Genomic DNA, 22,188 nt, shown 5'->3' with positions numbered 1-22,188 from the left:
TTATAGTACCTTTACGTCGTCGTAAGGGCGTACTAGACGACGCCTGTCTAGTTCCTTAAGTCTAAAATAGCTACGCCTTTACTTAACCTCTACCTTAATAAGTAAGTAACAGACTTTAAATAACGTCTTAAACGTACAGGTAAAGGTAAACTTATATAGTCTATCTGTAATAAGGTAGTGGCCTGTCTTTAATAACGCTAGAGACGCTACTATAGTACTACTATAGTACTACCTTATACGTTACTTAAGTATAGGGCGGGCCGAGCCGCGTAGGTAAAGGACTAGTATAGAGACTCCCTTTTAGAAGAGACCTTATAAGGGAACTAGAAGGCACGATAGTCTTAATACGACAGCTTGCTAGTACACTACTAGGGCGCCGCCCTGGCCGCGCTACTTGCCCTCTTAGTAGATACCCTTAAGAAGTACCTACTCTTCTATAAGTATAAGAGCTCTCTTTTAATACAGATCTGTACTAGTAAAGTTAGACTCTAGGCTAGACCCTCGCGCTATATACTATAGCACTCCGGATTACCTTCGTGTAGATCTCCCTAGCGTGTAGTAGGCTATAACCCTACACGGACGTAGCGAGCCTTATAAGCGCGAACTACTAGGTAGCGAACTTTTGTTTAATAGCGTTAAGGTAGCCCTTTTATCTAAGCTTCTAGTCTAACTAAACTCCTAGAAAGCGCGCCTCTTAGACCAGGGGTATAACCCGGCCGTTAAGGTAGACAGGCGTCGTTAGTACGGCGTAGGCGTAGGTAAGGTAAAGGAGCTTACTCTTTTCTAGGGCAAACTCTATCCCTCTTGTACGTAACTACTAGCTATATGTCTACTACGCTCCTTTAAGGTACTAGCGTGTCTCTATCGTGTCTCTACTAAAAGCTAAGAGGTTAAGGTCGTTAGCGAACCCTACTATAATAAGGCCTGTATAACCCTATAGCTACGTATACAAGCTAGTAGTATAAAGGAAAAAGAGAATAAAAGAGAGGGGCGAACCTTACGGCACCCTTATAGTAACTTCCTAGAGTAGCGCTACCTCTTTATTAAAGAAGAGACTAGCCGTCTGATTAGTAAGGAAGCTGTATACTTACTATACAGCCTACATAAGGAACCCTAGGTACTAGAGAGTATAGAGAAGGCGTGTGTAGTTTACTGTATTAAAGGCGCCTTTAATGTCGAGTTAGAGGAGGGACGCTATAGCCCTATAGCTTTAGCCTTACTCTTGCCTCTTTAAGGCGCCGATAAGAAGGTACTAGCTATAAGCTACTATAACAAAGTAATAGTATTAGGCCGACAGTTCTTTCTAGAATTAATAGCTAATCTTAGTAACGTCGTTCTAGACCTTTAGGACAAGTAGTACTAACAGTTTACTATTAACGACGCTATAATAAAGGCAGATATTACTAACGTTCTCTAAAAGACAGGTGCCTAAAAGGCGCTAGGCCCTAACCTACTACCTACCGGCTTCCTTAAGGCATATAGGCGCCCCCTAGCTAAGCTCCTTATAGTAATAGTAACTATAAGCCTCTAGCTAAGGCACTTCCCTACATAGTTTAAAGTAGCGAAGGTAGTAGTACTATATAAGCCTAGAAAGACCCTTAAGTAGTAGTAAACCGCTAGGGCCTATAGGCTGATATTACTCTTAAACGCGATAGGCAAAGTAATTAAGTTAGTAATTAGCTAGTGCTTTACCGAAGCTATAAAGTCGTAAGGGCTCCTCCTAGAAACGTAGATAAGGAACCGGCTATAGCGCTCGATAGACCTTATAGTCAAAATAGTAGTCGACACTATGTATATAGCGCGGTTCTAGGGACATATAGCTATAGAGCCTGGCCTACCTCTTAAGACTCTATAGTTTCTATTAGTCTATTAAGGTAGCGGCAAGAGCGCTATACTAGCTCCTAGTTTTTGTATCTTGTATTATATAGAGTTAATAGGTACTAGCCTACTAGAGGTCGCGCTAGTAGAGCTTAGTCAAGGCGGTAGCGTATTAACGGCGCGCTACCTATACTTACTAGACGGCCTTAAAGACCTTGCTGTTCTACTAAGGCTTAGTACGCCCTTAGTTAACCTTCTTCCTTAGGGTAGATATGTCTACGATACGTACAAGCTAAGAGGTAAGCAAGTTAACTGTCTTATCGACCTTACTAAGTATGTCTAGCGGCTCTAAGGGAAGGCAGAGCCTCCTAGCCTTAATCGTTACTAGTTCTCGGTCTATTAGGGTCTAGCTCTATCCTAGGGCCTCTATAGCTCTCTTCTAGTAATCCCTTACTTAGGTAATAACCTTAATTAGCTAGGTACAGTAGTTAGATCCCTTATACCCTAGGTCACCTTAATAGGTACACTAGAGCGTCGCTATAACCTACGCGTAGTTAATCGTTAAGTCTCGTTTATTATATCGCTACTATATTAGCTCCCCTTAGAGTGTACGTAGCAAGAGCTACTACTTACAGGCTAGACAGAGAAGGGTCTCTAATTTAGGGGTAGTCTTACTAGCTCTATCTTAGAGCAGGTAATAAAGGTTTATGTTACCTATAACAATCTATAGCCCTTTTAGGTCCTCTCTAGCGAGCCGCTAGAGAGGGCTAGCCTAGCCTAGGGAGTTAGGAATTAGCGAGTATATTAACTAGACAGTAACTCTTTATAGAGTAACGTAACACTAGTTAACGCCTGTCTCTACTACCTAGGTAAGAGGTAGGTACCGCTTATAGACGTAAATAGCTACTCTACCTTTACCCTTATAGACCTACTAGTACTTTACCTATACTAGGTAGTAGACTGTCTTTATCTAAGTGTTGTACTATAGCTCTTAAATTACTATAACGTCGACTTCGCGGCTATCGTAAAGTACTATTAAGGTAAGGCCGTTCCTTCTTATAGTGTTCTAGTATACTATTATTAATTTTATTACTAAGAGTCTAGGATCTACGATTCTTACGTTACAAAAGGGTCGCTAGACCCCTAGTTAGCCCCTTAGCTTAATATTTCTGTAATGTCGTGGCTCTAGACTATTATAGTATCTAGTGCCCTAATAAAAGGGCGCCCTTACCTTACTAGAGTCTTTACTATAAGCTTCTTACTGTTACCTGTCTGTAGTCTCTTATGTACTACGATCTAGTAGCTATTGTCGCTATCTTGTAAGGACACTAGCGTAACACTAGGTACCTGGCTAGTAAGGCTGCTCTTAGACACCTTAAACTGTCTAGGCCTCTGTTAATATACGGCATGTGCCTACTCCTTTACCTTAAGGGCCTTAGGACACTAATAGTCTTACGCTACGTATAGTCTACTATAGTTAATATATCTCTTTTTACTGTTAAGTTAAGGGTACTCTTCTTTACCTTAAGGGTACGCCGCTCTTACGTAGTAGCTGTACCGGGCCTAGTTCTTATAGAACCGCCTAATGTAACTAAACTAGTAGTATTAGAAGTATCTTTAGATTTGTAGGTTAGCTAAATACAGCTTATAGTTAAAGATCTAGGCTTACTAGATTAACCCTTGTTTATACAGGCGCGTCGCTACGTTAGCGCTCTAGAGGTATAATACTACTGTTATAAACTTTACTATAAGGGCCCTAATAGGTTTAACTTTAACCTTTGTAACATGTAGCACGTAGGCTTAGATCTCTACTAGTAACGCTCTTAGCTCTACCTGTATAATCTGTTCTACTAGTAGGCCTTTTGCGATTATAGCGAACTTACTCTTATAGAGCTAGGCTATAGGCCTAAACGCCCTCTATACCTAGCCCTAATCTTAGATTACGTTCTTTAGTATAGCCTCCTTAAACATAAAGATAGTATCGCTACTAAGTAGCCGGCAGGTCGCTACTACCTTAGCGCCCCTTATTACTATATTAGCCGCCGTTACTACTTTAATAGCGCTACAACGTACTAGGTCCTCTATCTGTCTGTCTGCCCTAATCCTTAGCTCCCTAATCCGCCTCTCTAGTATAACCTATACTCTTGTTAGGCGCTAGCTTACTACTAACGCGTAGGTAGCCTAAGGGGCCGCTATTGTTACTAGCCTCTAGAAGGCCTCTTCTAACATCGTTCTTAATTAACTAATCGTCACTAGGTCGTCGTTAGAAGGGGACCTAGGGGTACGCGGGAGAGTCGTCGTGTTTATAGCTCTTGTCTCTACTACTGTCGTCGTTATAGTAATAAGGTCGCGTAAGAGACGCGACGCCTCCTCCTCCTTGTCTAGTATTACGTAGGCTTTGATCCTTTATATGATTTTCTCTGTCTTATTGTCCCTATTGCCCCTACTACTCTCTGGCTCCTTACTACAGCTCTTAGTTAGGGTATAGGAGTACTAGCTCCTACCCGCGAGTAGGTAGTGTTAGCTCTGTTCGAGTCTAGTACTCTTACTATCTGTTACTATAGGCTCGCCTATAGTCCGCTAGTACTCTAGGGGGTATCTAAAGGTACTAATTTCGATTCTATCGTTTATTTTTAAGTTTTTAGGGTAGTAGAGGGCGTAGACGACTGTTTTTAATTATAAGAAGTAGTTTTTAATAATATAAATGTTTAGAAGAGTAAGTTATGTTTAAAAAAGAAAGTAAGTTATGTTTAAAAAAAGAAGAATTAAGAGGATTAGTATAAAGATTAGTATAAATATATAATATAATACATTAAGTTATACTAAGTACGTCCTTATAGTAATAACGAATTCTTAAAGATCTTTTAAAGGCTTTGATTCTACTACTATATACTATTAGTAACTTAGCTGTCCTTTTATTTATTTATTTTAGAAATCGTAATCTTTACTATATATAGTACGTCTCTAATAATCCTTAATTTTAGATATCTTAATTTCTATTATATAAATTATAGGCTATACTATTATAGATAAGAGTATTATAACTAAATATAAGTTATATATAAAAAAAAGAATAATTATTCTATATTTCTTTTTTATAAAAAATTAAATATAAAAAAACGCCTTTAGTATCTCTTTAGTCTTAATTAAATCCTTTATTATAAAGAGGTCTATACTAGACAAGAAGACGTGATTATACGTCTTATTAAAGGGCTCTTTATTAGCGTAAATTAGTCTATACGCCTAGTAATACTTAAAGTACTAGTTAAAAAACGTAAACCTTATATTATTAATCTCTAGATCTTTTAGCTACTAATCTATAGGCCTTAGTAAATCTACTTATCTATTATTATCTTTATACTATATAACTATATTCTTTTATATAACTTTCTCTCTTAATATAAAAAATTACTTAAGTAGTAAGAAGTCTTATAAGTCTTTATTATTTATAGTAAATTAGTATAAAGATTAGTATAACAATTACTAGAACACGTACTTATCTACTATTAGATAATATAGCCTATCCTTCTTTAGTTATTTTATTCTTTCTTTCTTAAGCTTTATTATCTTATAATAAAAGCTTTTCTTACTTTAATACTATTTCTACTACTAAAAGTAGAACTCTTAGGCTATATTACCTTAGGTATAGTTAGCGTTATACTAATCTTTATACTAATCTAATATAAAACTAGTATACCTAGACGTAGCTCTACTATACCTTAACTCTTCTTTTATTAATATTATTACTAATTTTATTAACGCTTTTATTATTTAATTTTTTATTCTCTTATTATATCTCTTTATATTATATAGTATTTTCTTCTTTAAAGTTAATATCTTTTTAAGTAAGATTTCTATTATCTTTAATAGTAAATTGTCTACTAATCTTACTATAGCCTAGCTCTTAAGCTAAGGTCTTCTAGTCCTTTCTTATTTATAATCTAATATTAATTAGTATAAAGATTAGTATAAAATACCTTAGTATATAAAAGTTAAATATACCTTTATAGTAGAACTTAGTCTCTTATATTATTAAGTATCTATTATTTTTATATATTAGATATACTAATAAATTTAGATGTCTTTTTTACTTTCTTTTTAGCGTATATTACGGCCCTTTAGTTAGTAGCTTTTACTTTATTAATCTTTTTAACGACTTTATTATTTATATCCTAGTACTTTTATACCTTAATTATGTTTAGGTTTATTAAGAGCTCTTTTATAGCCTTATACTTTAAGTTTCTACTATTACTATTATCTATTATTACTATTATAGTTATTAAAATTTAACTATATTATTAATTAGTATAATAATTAGTATAGATTAATATGTAAACTTATACTTACTATATACTTTCTTATATCTATATTAAAGGAAATCTTTAAAAAAAGGAAAGCTATAGATTAATTAAAGGAATTCTTTAAAAGAAGAAAAGCTATAGATTAATTAAAGGAATTCTTAGAAAAGAAGAAAGCTATAGATTAATTAAAAAAATTCTTTAAAAGGTAAGCTATAGATTAATTAAAAGAATTCTTTAAAAAGAGAAGCTATAGATTAATTAAAAGAATTCTTTAAAAAGAGAGAGCTATAGATTAATTAAAAGAATTCTTTAAAAGGTAAGCTATAGATTAGGTCGTTATTATTATTAATTAACTATGTTAATAATTAGTATAATAATTAGTATAGATTAACACGTAAACTATACTTATTATTGTTGTTATTATTATTGTTATAAAGGTAAGGTAGTAGTAAAAGAGGTAAGGTAGTAAAAGTAAAAAATGTTTAGTAAAATTAATTTACTTTTAAACTCTTTATTTAATATTTAGGCTATAACTTTACTTTTAGACTCTTTGTTTAATATTTAGGCTAATTTAATAGACTCTTAGTTCTTTAGACTCTTTGTTCTATATTTAGACTATTAAATAGTATAAGTATAAAATAAAGATAAAAAAAGAAAGAAGAAAAGAAAGGTTTAAAAGTAAATTAGTAATAAGTTTAAATAATACTTTAAAATTTTTTATATAATATTTTATAATACTCTTTTACGTAATTAGTAGAAATATTAGTATAATAATTAAAATAAACAATAGATAGACGCGTTTAACGCGTCTTACTATCCTTATTCTTATTATATTATATATTATTATTGTTCTTACTGCCTATACCTACTATATACAGAACCTTTATACTATATAAATCACGTAGTAAAACCGTACTAAAGCTAGGTAAAAACCTATGTACTACTACTTGTGTTTATACTATTATAGCGCTACTAAGGCGCTAGGTCCTTATTACTACCTTACTAGAACTTAACCTTCTAGCCTAGTAATACTAAACATACTAACAAGACACTAGTAAGGCACTAGTAAGGCGCCGGCTACTAGCTAGGGCTACTTTCTCTCTTATAACTCTTTTACTAAGTAGCGCTTAGCTAGATAAAACTATAAGAATTAGCCGGTAGATAGTAGCTAATAGATTAGTATATAAGCGCTCTTACCTTTCTTTGTTACTACTATAAAGTTATAGAACGTCTATAGTACTCTTAGGTAGAGCGCTTATTATAAGGCCTACTACTATTAATCTAGCTACTAGTAGTTAAGGACTAGGTAAGCTACTGTCTTTAAGGCCTTACTATAAGGGTACTAGAAGGTCGCTACCTCTAGTACTTTACGCTTAAAAAAGAAAGCCTAAAGTCTAACTTTACTAGTATAGATCTATATTAAAAGAGAGCTCTTATACTTATAAAAGAGTAGGTACTTCTTAAGGGTATCTACTAAGGGGACAGGTAGCGTAGCTAAGGTAGCGCCCTAGTAGTATACTAGTAAGCTATCGTATTAAGACTATCGTGCCTTTTAGTTCCCTTATAAGGTCTTCTCTAAGAGGGAGTCCTTATACTAGTCCTTTACTTATACGGCTTAGCCTGTCTTATACTTAAGTAACGTATAAGGTAGCGCTATAGTAGTACTATAGTAGTGTCTTTAGCGTTATTAAAGACAGGCCGCTACCTTATTATAGATAGACTATATAAGTTCTTTTTTACTTATACGTTTAAGACATTATTTAAAGTCTACTACTTACTTATTAAGGTAGAGGTTAAGTAAGGGTATAGCTATTTTAGACTTAAGGAACTAGACAAGCGTCGTCTAGTACACCTTTATAATAACGTAAAGGCACTATAACTACTTTATAGTAAGGTCTTTTATAATCTCCTTAGCTTACTACCTAAAGGGGTAGTACTAGACCCTTACGCTATATACTATAGTACTCTAGATTACCTTTATATAGATCTCCTTTACGCGTAGTAGGCTATATCTTTACGTAAACATAGTAAGCCTTATAAGCGCGAACTACTAGGTAGCGAACTTTTGTTTAATAGCGTTAAGGTAGCCCTTTTATCTAAGCTTTTAGTCTAACTAAACTCTTAGAAAGCGCGCCTCTTAGACTAAGGGTATAACCTAGCTGTTAAGGTAGACAGGCGTTGTTAGTATAGTATAGGCGTAGATAAGGTAAAGGAGCTTACTCTTTTCTAAGGTAAACTCTATCTCTCTTATACGCGACTACTAGCTATATATCTGCTACGCCCTTTTAAGGTACTAGCGTATCTCTATTATGTCTCTACTAAAAGCTAAGAAGTTAAGGTCGTTAGTAAACCCTACTATAATAAGGCCTATATAACCTTATAGTAGTGTGTATAAGCTAGTAGTGTAAAGGAAGAAGAAGATAAGAGAGAAGGGCAAACCTTATAGTACCCTTATAGTAACTTCTTAGGGTAGTACCGCCTCCTTATTAAAAAAGAGACTAGCCGTCTAATTAGTAAGAAAGCTACGTACTTACTATACGGCCTATATAAGGAACCCTAGGTACTAGAGAGTATAGAGAAGGCATATATAGTTTACTATATTAAAGGCGCCTTTAATATTAAGTTAAAAGAGAGACGCTATAGCCTTATAGCTCTACGCTATATACGTAGTATCGACTACTATTTTAACTATAAGGTCTATTAAGCGCTACAGCTAGTTCTCTATCTGCGTTTCTAGAAGGAGCCCTTATAACTCTATAGCTTTAGTAAAGTACTAGCTAATTACTAACTTAATTACTTTACTTATTACGTTTAAGAGTAATATCGGCCTATAGGCCTTAGTAGTTTGTTACTACTTAAAGGTCTTTCTAGGCTTACGTAGTACTACTACCTTTACTACTTTAAACTATATAAGAAAGTACCTTAGCTAGAGGCTTATAGTTACTATTACTATAAGGAGCTTGGCTAAGGGACGCCTATATGCTTTAAGAAAGCTAGTAGGTAGTAGGTTAGGGCCTAGTGCCTTTTAGGCACTTGTCTTTTAGAGAACGTTAGTAATATCTACCTTTATTATAGTGTTGTTAATAGTAAACCGTTAGTACTACTTATTCTAGAGGTCTAAAATAACGTTACTAAGATTAGCTATTAATTCTAGAAAGAACTGTCGGCCTAATACTATTACTTTATTATAGTAGCTTATAGCTAGTGCTTTCTTATTAGTGCTCTAAAGAGGCAGGAGTAAGGCCGGTTCTAGAGGCATATAGCTATAGAGCCTAGCCTACCTCTTAAGACTTTATAGTTTTTGTTAGTCCTTTAAGGTAGTAGTAAGGGCGCTATACTAGCTCTTAGTTTTTACGTCTTATATTATATAGAGTTAATAGGTACTAGCCTACTAGAGGTCGCGCTAGTAGAGCTTAGTTAGGGCGGTAGCGTATTAATAGCGTACTACTTATACTTACTAGACAGCCTTAAGGACCTTGTTATTCTACTAAGGCTTAGTACGCCTTTAGTTAACCTTCTTCCTTAGGGTAGATATGTCTATAATGTGTACAAGCTAAGAGGTAAGTAAGTTAACTACCTTATTAACCTTATAAGGTATGTCTAGCGGCTCTAAGGAGAGGTAAAGCCTCTTAGCCTTAATTGTTACTAGTTCTCTATCTATTAGGGTCTAGCTCTATCTTAGTACTTTTACGGCTCTCTCCTAGTAATCTCTTACTTAGGTAATAACCTTAATTAGCTAGGTATAGTAGTTAGATCTTTTATACCTTAGGTTACCTTAATAAGTATACTAGAGCGTTACTATAACCTATACGTAGTTAATTATTAAGTCTTGTTTATTATATTACTACTATATTAGCTCTCCTTAGGGTATGTATAGTAAGAGCTACTACTTATAGGCTAGATAGAGAAGGGTCTTTAATTTAAGGGTAGTCTTACTAGCTCTATCTTAAAGTAAGTAATAAAGGTTTATGTTACTTATAATAATCTATAGCCCTTCTAGGTCTTCCTTAGTAAGCTACTAGAGAGGACTAGCCTAGCCTAGAGAGTTAGGAATTAGTAAGTATATTAACTAGACAGTAACTCCTTATAAAGTAACGTAATACTAGTTAACGCCTGTCTTTACTACTTAGGTAAGAGGTAAGTACTACTTGTAGACGTAGATAGCTACTCTACCTTTACCCTTATAGACCTACTAGTACTTTACCTACACTAGGTAGTAGACTGTCTTTATCTAAGTATTATACTATAGCTCTTAAATTACTATAATGTCGACTTTACGGCTATTATAAAGTACTATTAAGGTAAGGCTGTTCTTTCTTATAGTATTCTAGTATACTATTATTAATTTTATTACTAAGAGTCTAGGATCTATAATTCTTGTGTTATAAAAGGGTCGCTAGACCCTTAGTTAGCCCCTTAGCTTAATATCTCTATAATGTTATAGCTCTAGACTATTATAGTATCTAGTGCCTTAATAAGAAGGCGCCCTTACCTTACTAGAGTCTTTACTATAGGCTTCTTACTATTACCTGTCTATAGTCTCTTATGTATTATAATCTAGTAGCTATTGTTACTATCTTATAAAGACGCTAGTATAACGCTAAGTACCTAGCTAGTAAAGCTACTTTTAGATACCTTAAACTGTCTAGGCCTTTGTTAATATATAGTATATACCTGCTCTTTTACCTTAAGGGCCTTAAGATACTAATAGTCTTACGCTATATATAGTCTACTATAGTTAACGTATCTCTTTCTACTATTAAGTTAAGGGTACTCCTCTTTACCTTAAGGGTACGCCGCTCTTATATAGTAGCTATACTAGGCCTAGTTCTTATAGAACCGCCTAATGTAGCTAAACTAGTAGTACTAGAAATATCTTTAGATTTATAGGTCAGCTAAATACAGCTTATAGTTAAAGATCTAGGCTTACTAGATTAACCTTTACTTGTATAGGCACGTCGCTACGTTAGCGCTCTAAAAGTATAGTACTACTATTATAAACTTTACTATAAGGGCCTTAATAAGTTTAACTTTAACCTTTATAACATATAGTACGTAAGCTTAGATCTCTACTAGTAACGCTCTTAGCTCTACTTATATAATCTGTTCTACTAGTAGGCCTTTTGTAATTATAGCGAACTTACTCTTATAAAGCTAGGCTATAGGCCTAAACGCCCTTTATACTTAGCCTTAATCTTAGATTACGTTCTTTAGTATAGCCTCTTTAAACGTAAGGATAGTGTTGTCGCTAAGTAGCTAGTAGGTCACTACTACCTTAGCGCCCCTTATCGCTATATTAGCCGCTATTACTACTTTAATAGCGCTATAACGTACTAGGTCTTCTGTCTATCTGTCTGCCCTAATCCTTAGCTCCTTAATCCGCCTCTCTAGTATAACCTAGACTCTTGTTAGGCGCTAGCTCGCTACTAACGTGTAGGTAGCCTAGAGGGCTACTATTGTTACTAGCCTTTAGAAGGCCTCTTCTAACATTATTCTTAGTTATCTAATTATTACTAGGTTATTATTAGAAAGGGACCTAAAGGTATATAAGAGGGTTGTCGTGTTTATAGCTTTTGTCTCTACTACTATTATTGTTATAGTAATAAGGTCGCGTAAGAGACGCGACGCCTTTTCTTCCTTACCTAGTATTACGTAAGCTTTAATCCTTTATATGATTTTCTTTATCTTATTATCTTTATTACCCTTACTACTCTCTAGCTCCTTACTATAGCTCTTAGTTAGGGTATAGAAGTACTAGCTCTTACTTGTAAGTAAGTAGTATTAGCTTTGTTTAAGTCTAGCACACCTACTATCTGTTACTATAGGCTTACCTATAGTCTACTAGCACTCTAGAAAGTATCTAAAGGTACTAATTTTAATTCTATTGTTTATTTTCGAGTTTTTAGGGTAGTAGGGGGCGTGAACGACTGTTCTATTAACCTAGTTTTTAATTTACTTATTATATTATATAGTACTATTATTATAGTACTATAAGTAAAGTAGTTAGTTATAAAGTAAATTAATTTTACTAAAAATTTACTAAGCCTTTATTTTTATAATATATAAATAGACAACTCTTTACTACTTACTTACCTTTCTTTTATTAAGCTAACCTTAATTTAGTATATAGGCCCTCTCTTACCCTCTTACCTTTTATACCTCTTACTATACTAACTTTATTAGTCTTCTTATCTACTATTTGTTAATCGTAATTATAAAATAGTATAAAGCCTAAAGCTAAAAGCTACTACTTATATAACTAAGTTATCTAACTATACTACTAAAAAGAGCTATAGTATACTACCCTTAATCTAGTAAAAGGCTTCTTAAACAGCCTAACTAACCTAACTAGCCTAACTAGCTTAACTAGCTAAATAGTCTAAACCCTTAGGCTAGAAGACAAAGATTTAAACTAGGTAGTAAGTTAATTAGTATAAAGATTAGTATAAAAACTCTACTAACAAATTTAATAGCTATAGTACTAAGAGAAATAAGAAAGTACTAAAAGACTACTAAACTATTAATACTATAAGTACCTTTTATAAGGCTAGTAAAAGAGATTATACTTTAGCTACGCCTTAAATTCCGAGACTAGAAAAGCGTAATAAAAGCCTTATAAGAATCTATAAAGGCTATATTAACTACTAAGTTTTCTTATAAGTATTTAATCTATTATACTAATCTTTATACTAATTAAATAATATATAGTAACAAATCTTATTACTATTTATACTAAACAAGTTATAATTTAGTAAAAGGATATAAAGCTTATATAGTCTATACGTAATAGAATTCTTAGGTATACTATACTAAGAGGTAAAAGGCTATAAGGCTAAATTTAAAATAGAATAGTAATAAGATTATAAGTTATAAAGTATAATTTTATTATATATTTTTTATAAATTCCTAAATATAATCTATTAAATAACGCCTTATAAAGTAATTAGTATAAAGATTAGTATAAACTATAATTATTATACTACTACGTAATATTATTAAGGCTTAAATTACGTGTTAAGGTCTTAGTAACCTATAGGTTAGGTTATAGGTTAGGGCCTACCTACTAGTCTAAACCTACTCTATAGGTTAGATCCTTATAGGTTAGGTCCTACCTATAGAAACCTAACCTATAGGGACCTATTGCGCAGCCTAACAGAGGCTCTATATGTCAACCTCTTTATGTTTAAGATAGTCTCCTGATGGGCTAATGGCTATAGCGTGTCTTCTTCCCGTGATTAATAGGGAAAATCAGCTAGCTCTCCTTCTTTATCCTCCTTTCGAATTCCTCCGTTCCTGGGAGATCAAGCTTCCTTGCCCTCTGTGTTTTAGCAAGGTAGAACCATCTCCTAGATATTACGCTACACTTGTCTGATCACTATATACTATAAATTATAATTATTTAAGGTACGAGTCCAAGATCTCTTAAGTAGATACCATGTGAATTTCCAACTCCAGACCCCAGAGCCCAGACAAGTGTATATATCTATAGGTATCAGACGTTGTAACTAAACACCAGATTTAAAGACACCTCTTATGTCTTCAGTTTCCAGAAAATACCTATAGATGGCTATACTTATTTTGGTAGAGGCCTGTATGCCAATACTTAGGTATCTAGAGGCCATACAACATGTGACAATGACATCCTGGGTCCCGAAGTGTATAATTCACTCTAAGCCAGACTCTTTCGCCCTTCACGCAATGGCGCAGTGGTTAGCAAGGGTTGACCAGTATATGGTTAGCGAACGTTTACCACTATGTGGTTAGCAAAGGTTCACTATCATGATATATGATGGTGTCCCTGTGAAATTGGGGAATAGGCTATAGCTTATACGGCTAGTGTACTTAACAGTATGCGTTTATAGAACAGTATGCGTCTATAGAAGCCGGTTAAAGATGTAGGCAATCGAAGATCGCAAGGCTGCGAACCCTTCCTGCTGAACTTTTTGATATTTTTATTGCTTGTTGTTGCCTGTCTTTCCTTTTTTTTCCCTTTTCTTGTTTTGTTTTTATTTATTCTTTTCGTGTTCTTGTTGTTTGCTTTCTTTTGGTTTTGAAAGCACGGGGATACTCGAGATTCAATATCAGAGCCACGTGTTGCTAACCGCAATTGGCGGTCCAACCTCGAGCCTTACCACACTCCAAACATACATATTGCATGTTATAAGAGAGCAGATATCAACTATTGCTACTTATTAGTTGAAGTGACTGAACGTCAACGACTCAACAGATACAGGGAAGGGGGAAGATGATATATCTATGTAGGTAGCCCGTAGAGCTACCAAGAGCCTTTTGAACGCGTTTCTGCTGGCTAGTAGTATACCATAAAATGGCTTCTGGAGCAAAGCCGTATGATCATGTCAGTGCTCAACACAAGACAGGCCATTCCTTTATTAGAGGTGACCGAACTTCGAGTCTCTTGAATCTTGAGTCTTGATAGACAGGACTTGGATATGGATTCCCGCTTAATGTAGTTCTCAAATAGAGAGAACTACAGCCCTTAAACCAGAATCAGAGACAGTGTCAGCAAGAATAGCGGGAATAACTGAGCTGGCTCCTGTTCAAGAGAGAGCAGAGGTCCATTCAGGGGGTGCGCTTAGTCAGCAACCCGTGCCATCGTTCATTGGCCAAATGGCGCCCCGGCTAACAATAAGCGACGACTCCTTATTTTCTTCTCCAGCCTCGTCCATCTTCATCCTCAAAGGCACTCGATCCCGCCCAGCTCCAGTATCCCTTCTAGGTATTCCCTTCAATTATGGACCTCTTTTGGACAAATCATGCTAACCCTCTTCTAGAATGACCCTTTCACACACACTCGTTTAACAGGATTGAAAACGCGTCCAGGGACAAACTGTCCTCATGGCACCTGGGGTCTTGCATCCCACCACGTGGGTCCCCTATCTCCCATGGATAGGCGTCGCCTACATCATCAAGGATGCACAAGCACCTCTTTTCAAAGGCCCCTACAAAAGTCTCGTCGCCTTCGTCTCCCTCGCTCTCTACGCCATCGCATCCATCTGGCAGAATCAGGTGACCAGAATCGTTCCCGAGCCTTATCTCGTACGTGCTCGCTCCCCTTCTCACATATTCAAGGCTAACCCGGAACAGGACGAGATATTCCACATCCCCCAAGCACAAGCTTACTGTGTGGGCGATTTCCATATCTGGGACCCGAAACTCACGACTCCTCCGGGGTTGTACGCATTCGCGACGATTTTTGGAAACCTGGGCGGGATTCGAAATTGCGATGTCTTCACGCTGCGGCTGTTCAATACCCTTGTACTTGTTTTAACTATGTCATATGCTTCTTCCTGTCGTGGTCTTATTAACCGCCTCTCGAATGCTTCGGCGTTGAAGATATCCCCGGATACGCTGCATACAGCATTCAACATCGCTCTCTTCCCACCTCTCTTCTTCTTCTCGGGACTGTTCTATACAGATGTGCTGAGCACGTGTCTAGTCCTGAGGATGTATAAGCTGTTCTTACAGAGAGAGCGTGGCGTGTGGTTATATGTGGCGGGTGTCTTAGCCTTGACCATGAGACAGACGAACATTTTCTGGGTCGCTGTATATATGGGTGGATTAGAAGTTGTGCGGACTCTGCAGGACATCCAGCCATCTCCTCTCAAAGAAACCTCCGAGCCAAAGACTTGGAAAGAGACTGTCATCTCTACCTTCCGCCGCTACGCGAGGGGCGAGATCCACGACATCCCTTTACAAGATGCTGAAATCCACGGTAATTCACCAACCGTCCCATGCACGAAACACAACTAACGTATCAGATTTCGCCCTCTGCGCGCTCAGCATCGGCATAGCTACACTATCCCATCCGCTCCTCATCCTATCCAGAATATGGCCTTATATCGCGCTTCTACTTTCCTTCGGCGTTTTCGTATTCTGGAACGGTGGAGTCGTTCTCGGTACCTCCCCTTTCCCTCCGAACCCCTCCTGATTCTAACTGACGAGACAAAGGCGATAAATCCAACCACGTCGCGACCATCCATATCCCACAGCTCCTCTACCTCTGGCCCTTTATCACATTCTTCTCTTTCCCTCTCCTCCTACCATCCGCTCTCTCGCTCCTCCACTTCCTCGCCACTCCCATCCTCTCCCTCCTTCCACGCCGCGCCCAAAAGCAAAACCCCCCCTCCCCCACCTCTCCAACCTTCAAAACCCTCCTCCTCCTCCTCCTCCCTCTCCCCCCACTTCTCCTTATCATCAAACACAACACTTTGATCCACCCTTTCACCCTCGCCGACAACCGGCACTACATGTTCTACATCTTTCGGTACACGATCCTGCGGCATCCGCTCATCCGCTACTTGTTGGCACCTATCTACATCTTATGCTTCTACCTCGTTTACCGCACCACATCCTCATCTCCTCTCCCCCTCCCTCAACAAAAGCAACCCCAAAAACTACAACCCACAACCCCAACCACAACCACCAAAACATCATCCGCCCTCCTCCTCCTCCTCGCAACCACCCTCTCCCTAATCACCGCTCCCCTCGTCGAACCCCGCTATTTCATCATCCCTTGGGTTCTCTGGCGTCTGAACCTCCCTTCCCCCTCCCTCCGCAAATCCAAAAGCCGAGCTTCGAGAGTGCTCTTAGAAACCCTCTGGTTTTTAATAGTGAATCTGGGGACCGGGTACGTGTTCTTGTATCGAGGCTTTGAGTGGGAGCAGGAGAGGGGGAGGGTGCAGAGGTTTATGTGGTAGACTTGTAGTTTTTTGGGGGGAAGGGGGTATGATAGCTTGATGGAGAAAAGAAAAGAAAAGAAATCGGGGTTGGAGAATGCAGGGAGGGAGGGATTGGGATAATATAGGTTTTTTTTTTTTTTTTTTTTCTATATCATATTCATGTATCTTATCATAATGCCCTGTATCTTATATATGATATCGTATTCAACCAATCCCTCCATTCTATTTCCAACAAGAAGAAGTAAGACATGAACTCAAGAGGTGAAGAGGTGAATCAATCAATCAATTGACCTTATCCATCCATCGAATCACACTAAAATGTATGTATGTATAGTATGTATGTATGTATTCATACACCCTCCCCTTCCCGCCAACCACACCAAAACCCCCCATCCAATCCATAATTCTCCAAACAAACGCCGTTCGCCTCATGTTTCAGTCCCCGTATACCTTAAGTGACTGGGAGGCCGCCAACCGAACCGAACCGTCTTGTTATGTCATGTATGTATGTACGTGAAATGTGTATATGCAGAATTCCTGAATCCCCTGAATCCCTGCATCGGAGGAATGGGGATTGGATGAAAAGGGAGTTTTCCCATTCCCATTATATCGCTAGATCAGAGCAGGTAATCTACTCTGCTCAATCTCCCAAAAAAAGCCAATCCCAACCCCAACCCCAAACCATCCATTCTCTATCCCCCATTCTATATAAGTTCCCGATCCTCTCACAAACTCAAACGATCCAGACTTCTTTCCGCCCAACTCCGCTGTCTTCTCACGGTCCCCAGCTTAAAATATCGTTCTTCGCCGCCGGCGGTCCGGCCCCCGATATACCATTTCTCCTTCCCTAGCACGTCTCGAAAGCCCTCGCTAGAGGAATCAGAACTGCGTCTTCCTCGGTCTTGGATATATCTTCTGTTTGGCGGGGGAGAGGCCGGGTCTGAACCGGGAGAGGTAGCGAGTGGGGAGGAGGCGGCTCGGGGAGAGTGCAGGGAGGAGAGCGCGGTTGTGGTGTTGGTGGTGCCGGGTTTGGAAGCGGTTGTGATAGTGCGTGGGGAGGAGTGGGAGACGGAGATTGGGGACGAGTGCGGGGAGGAGTGCGATGGTTGGGAGGAGGGGGGAGGAGAGACTTGAGGGGAGGGTTTTGCTTGTTGGAGGGCGGAGTGGGCGCGGAAGGCGGAGAGGAAGGAGGAGAGGAAGGGGTGATTTGATGGCATTTTCGTGGTTCTTAGGCTCGTTGGTTTCGTTTCTTGTCGCCCGTGGCAATAGAAATTTCAGTTATCGAGGAGGCTCGAAAAAACGGCGAGTGGAAGAGGAAGATAAATAGAAGAAGTAAGCTGGTGCGGGGAGCGTCTCCTGTCTGGTGGTGTTCTGGACGATTATGGCCGGGTATTCGATGGAAGACTTCCCTTCCTCCTGCCGGACAGCCCAGCTATGTCCAAGTTCGGCGTCTGTGGATCTGCCTCTTGACCCAACGGTCTCTCGTGAGTCGCGGCCCAGTTCGTGGTGGGGTATTGCGGATGATGTGCCCCTCGCCACAATCTTCGGTATATTCTTTTATCGTGTGCCCTCGGTCAAAAGCCAGCTAGCTCTTCGCCTTGGCTTGCCTTCCCAGTCCCTTCTCTTCAAGAAGAAAATCCCGTTCTCTCTTTTCATCCAAAGGCAGTTCTGTCCCTGGATCACAGAACCAAGCGTGGATTCGAAGCTCATCGGTCGTGGGGCGAGTGGAAGTGGAGGTTCGTGAGGGGAGCGAGGATCGAAGGGAAGGTTCGGGATTGCACGGCTGCGATCGCTGGTCCCGAGGTGTGGCGAGTGCGGCGGTGTGGCGGTGTGGCGGTGAGGCGTCCAATCAGCACGCGCGCATTTGAAGGGGTGGGCGATCAGATCGTTGCGACGGTATGACGCAGGAGGAGAGTTATCGTGAGAAGATATACTGTAGGAGATAGATATGAGAGCTGAGATATATACCTAAGATCTGCACACTCACGTCCAACGGTCCAGTGTCAGATCAGGTATATGCAGGGACATGCAGCAGAGCGATCTCGTCGACGAACTGCCTTGGCTTTCGGACAATTCGCAGCACACCTGTCTATCTATTTATCTATCTATCCTCCACACCTTAAGGTACCTTATCTCGGTAGATCCGTCTTGGAAGATGCGGAGGTGGGTCACGTGATGCTAGTCTCGCTGCCCCTCAGTGACAGACACGTGATGCTAATCCCATCTTCATCGAAGCCCCCGGTCAACACTTCCACGCTTGTCACGGATGCGATGTGCAACAAAACTTCTCTCTTCTCTCGTATCACGTGATGCGAATCCCATCTCCATCGAAAGCCCCGGTCAACACTTCCACGCTTGTCATGGATGCGATGTGCAACAAAGAAAGCCCGCCATCGTTCCCCGATTAAACCACGTGATATGGACTTCTATTCTCCATTCTACATTATTCTCCATTCTACATTACTTGCTTTCCTCCTTGTATGTCTGCGCACCCATTTGCTTATCATCGAGCCCTTGGAAATCGATATAAATGGTAGAATTTTGATACATTATAAAACTTCCTATTTGTAATGTCTGTCTAGTTTTACATAGATTACGCCCCTCTGACGAATCTATACTGTACCCCTATTTTATATTCATACAGTCCGGCGCAATTAATGCTACTCGTCTCATGAGCTTCAGCTTGCAGGCACTGGAGGCGTGGAATGCTCCTTTCACTCGTCACTCCCCTCTTTTACCCCTCCAGCGCCGCAGCTGCTGTATTAGCAACGGCATCACAATCGTAGATCCCGCATATCAGTCTTCGGTGATCTTTGTGCGCATATCGAATAACAACGGATCCCATGACATCCTACTTGTTACCGCAGGAGGACGTAGAAGAGGTTGATCACAACTGCCAGCGACGACAAGATCATCAACTCCACCATGATCCCCGGCGCGAGACGGTAGGCGACCCACCTGGTCAATGCCGCTGCCACGAAGCCCATCCAAATAACAACTGCGGTAGTCGACCACAGGTGCTCCAGGCCCGCGCGGCGACCCTTCTGCGTCTCGCTCTGGTTGCGCATACGCGTGCCCCAGCCGCCCTCGAGCACGGTGACGACCGACCAGAACATGATGCCTGGCAGCGGCAGCTGGTAGAAGATCTGGGAACAGATGAGGTAGCCGATGCCGTTAACATTCTTCTTATTGTACATCATGTTGTATCCCGTGCAGAGGATGATGCGTCCGACCAGATCGGTCAGCGAGTACGCGTGCACGGTACAGCCCGTCAGCACATAGCGGATCGTGAAAATGCCGATGATCAGGGGACCGTAAAAGCGACGCATGGCCGTCACGAAGAGGATCGGACCGTGGATAGAGTACACCTTGGGATACTGGAACGTTTCGATATGAGTGGCGCGCGCCCAGCGTATTTGCTGCAGCAGCCAGCGCAGCAGGGTCGTTGGTGTGTCGGTTGACGCAAGAGTTTCAGTGTTGAAAGTTACTTTCCATCCATTCAGGAGTAGATTGGTCGTCAGGTGACGATCCTCATTCACCACCTAATTTCACTCATGTTAGCCTGTAGTAGAAGAGAAGTATCGGCCAGGTTCATACCGTCTTGATGCCAATAGATGTCTGTGTATACCAGCCCAATAGTATCGGTTCCAATGCACTCAATCGAAACGCCGCACACGGCCCCGGCTGGCAATCCACTGCGTCGACGGCTCCCGTCTGACCACGAGTGATAGCCAATTCGGTCCAGTAGGCTGCAGATCCCAGTGCTGCAATCACGCTCTCCTCGCCGTTATGAATCGACAGAGCGGAACAGCTACCACCAATCAACGGATCTGTTGACATGCACCCAATTGTCTGGCATAGGGTCTCGGGATACACCCAGGTATCGGAATCGCTGGTCCATAGGAACTCAATGTCGTTTTCATGGCCCAGTGCGAGGCAGAATATCATGTTGGTGAACATAATATCCTTTTTGCAGCGATGCGGCTGGTAGAGGCAGATTGCGCGGAGGGAATCTTTGCCAGGAACTCTGAGCACCCCATGTTCCTGAAGGGTTTTGGTTGCTTTTTCGAACACCATTCTGAGGGCGTATTTGCGGGATTCCTCCAAGAGATCTTTCGGTATGCTATCAGGATCGTCCCAGCTCACACGTCTTCCCGTCTCGGCCACCTTCTTATCCAGCAGGCTCTGCTCGACATAGTCTCGGGATAGGCGCACTGCCAGTGGACCGTATGGTTCCTCGATATGTATCTTGACCAGGGTTTCAGGGAACACCTAACGCGTTGAATTTAGCCTCTGTTTCCCTAACAGCCGCATATAGGAGGATCAAGTCTACCTGTTCCGCAATGGCAACCATCTCCATGTCCCCGTCATGATCCCCATCGATACCAACAACCATGATCTCCAATCCGGGCGAGCCCCGGTAGCTCTGCAGGCACTTCCGGAACAAATTTGGCTCCTCGCGGTACCCTACCACGGACGCCAGGTGCCGCACCGGGGCATTCTTTTCTCCCATTCCATTCTCCTCGTCTGCCAACTCGCGGGCTTGCTCGAGGAGGCGGACACGTCTGATGTTCTTTCGGCGGTTGACCTCGGCCAGCGATATCTGCCACACGCTCTCAAAGGTGATGGGGAACAGGTAGACCCATCGGCGGAAGTATAGGAAAATCGCGGTGAAGCAAAGCACGCAGAGCACGGCGTTGAGCGCCTGCTTCGGCCATGACGGGAGCACTGGACGAGTAATCATGGCGGGGGGAGCATACGAGAGGGAGCGTGAGGGACGGAGAGAGGCGATTGATCATTACCGCCAGCCACGCAAGCCCTCTGTCGACACCGACATAGTGGACAGGCCGGGACATCTTCAGGTTATAAATGAACTCCCTTATAAATCCAGATTCAGTAAGTAACCAAGCGTATTTTCGGGGCGCGTGAAGGCTAGTCATAGTAAGACGGAGGATTAGGGGCCGTGGCTTCTGTCAAATCGACTCAATCCGTGTCAGGATCCAGGAGATACTTTGGTGGCGTCGAAGGATGGAAATTTCTGCTGATACTAGTGGTCGTAGTCAATACCAAGAGTTCGTACAGGACGGCTGGCCCGTGAAGAAAAACGAGGAGTGGGGATGTGGACAAGGTTATGGGGTCAGGTCAGGTACGCGAGGCGGCGAGGCCAAGGATCGTATAAAAAGGGATCCACGCGAGGCTAAGATACCTTTAGGGTTAGCAGGATTGGACCCCTATTACTCCCCTATTCGTCCGAATCCAGGTATTATTCCGGATTAAAGTACATTGGATGAGTACCTTAGATTTCAAGTATGAAACATGAATGTATCTTAGCTGTACGATATAATCAATAATATATACAATTTAGACGC

At 40.2% G+C, this 22,188-nt stretch overlaps 4 protein-coding genes across 4 annotated transcripts; 1 reads left to right on the top strand and 3 right to left on the bottom strand.

Annotated features, from left to right (window-relative positions):
- Window positions 1–14,825: 14,825 nt before the first annotated feature.
- M430DRAFT_133951 (glycosyltransferase family 59 protein) lies at window positions 14,826–16,945 on the top strand. Its single transcript, XM_024862325.1, has 5 exons — window positions 14,826–14,856; window positions 14,912–15,176; window positions 15,225–15,852; window positions 15,899–16,036; window positions 16,089–16,945. Exons 2-5 carry the CDS (start codon window positions 14,976–14,978, stop codon window positions 16,835–16,837), a joined length of 1,716 nt encoding a protein of 571 aa, XP_024724088.1. The 5' UTR covers window positions 14,826–14,856; window positions 14,912–14,975; the 3' UTR covers window positions 16,838–16,945.
- Window positions 16,946–17,544: 599 nt separating this feature from the next.
- M430DRAFT_16203 (hypothetical protein) lies at window positions 17,545–18,036 on the bottom strand (the record flags this gene model as incomplete). Its single annotated transcript, XM_024863416.1, has 1 exon — window positions 17,545–18,036. The coding sequence occupies one exon, from the start codon at window positions 18,034–18,036 to the stop codon at window positions 17,545–17,547; it is 492 nt and encodes a 163-aa protein (XP_024724087.1).
- Window positions 18,037–18,376: 340 nt separating this feature from the next.
- Window positions 18,377–18,847, bottom strand: M430DRAFT_25278 (hypothetical protein; the record flags this gene model as incomplete). Its single annotated transcript, XM_024865213.1, has 2 exons — window positions 18,377–18,752; window positions 18,807–18,847. 2 exons carry the CDS (start codon window positions 18,845–18,847, stop codon window positions 18,377–18,379), a joined length of 417 nt encoding a protein of 138 aa, XP_024724086.1.
- A 504-nt stretch (window positions 18,848–19,351) lies between these two features.
- M430DRAFT_133949 (glycosyltransferase family 2 protein) lies at window positions 19,352–21,916 on the bottom strand. Its single transcript, XM_024862324.1, has 3 exons — window positions 21,153–21,916; window positions 20,417–21,091; window positions 19,352–20,361 (listed from the first exon to the last, which is right to left on the bottom strand). Exons 1-3 carry the CDS (start codon window positions 21,561–21,563, stop codon window positions 19,678–19,680), a joined length of 1,770 nt encoding a protein of 589 aa, XP_024724085.1. The 5' UTR covers window positions 21,564–21,916; the 3' UTR covers window positions 19,352–19,677.
- Between the last annotated feature and the right edge of the window lie 272 nt (window positions 21,917–22,188).

This window comes from Amorphotheca resinae (assembly GCF_003019875.1).
Source record: "Amorphotheca resinae ATCC 22711 unplaced genomic scaffold M430scaffold_2, whole genome shotgun sequence".
In the NCBI taxonomy this organism is placed as follows: Eukaryota; Fungi; Ascomycota; class Leotiomycetes; order Helotiales; family Amorphothecaceae; genus Amorphotheca; species Amorphotheca resinae.
Note: the sequence above shows the minus strand (reverse complement) of the source record. Positions and strands in the feature narration are given on the sequence as shown.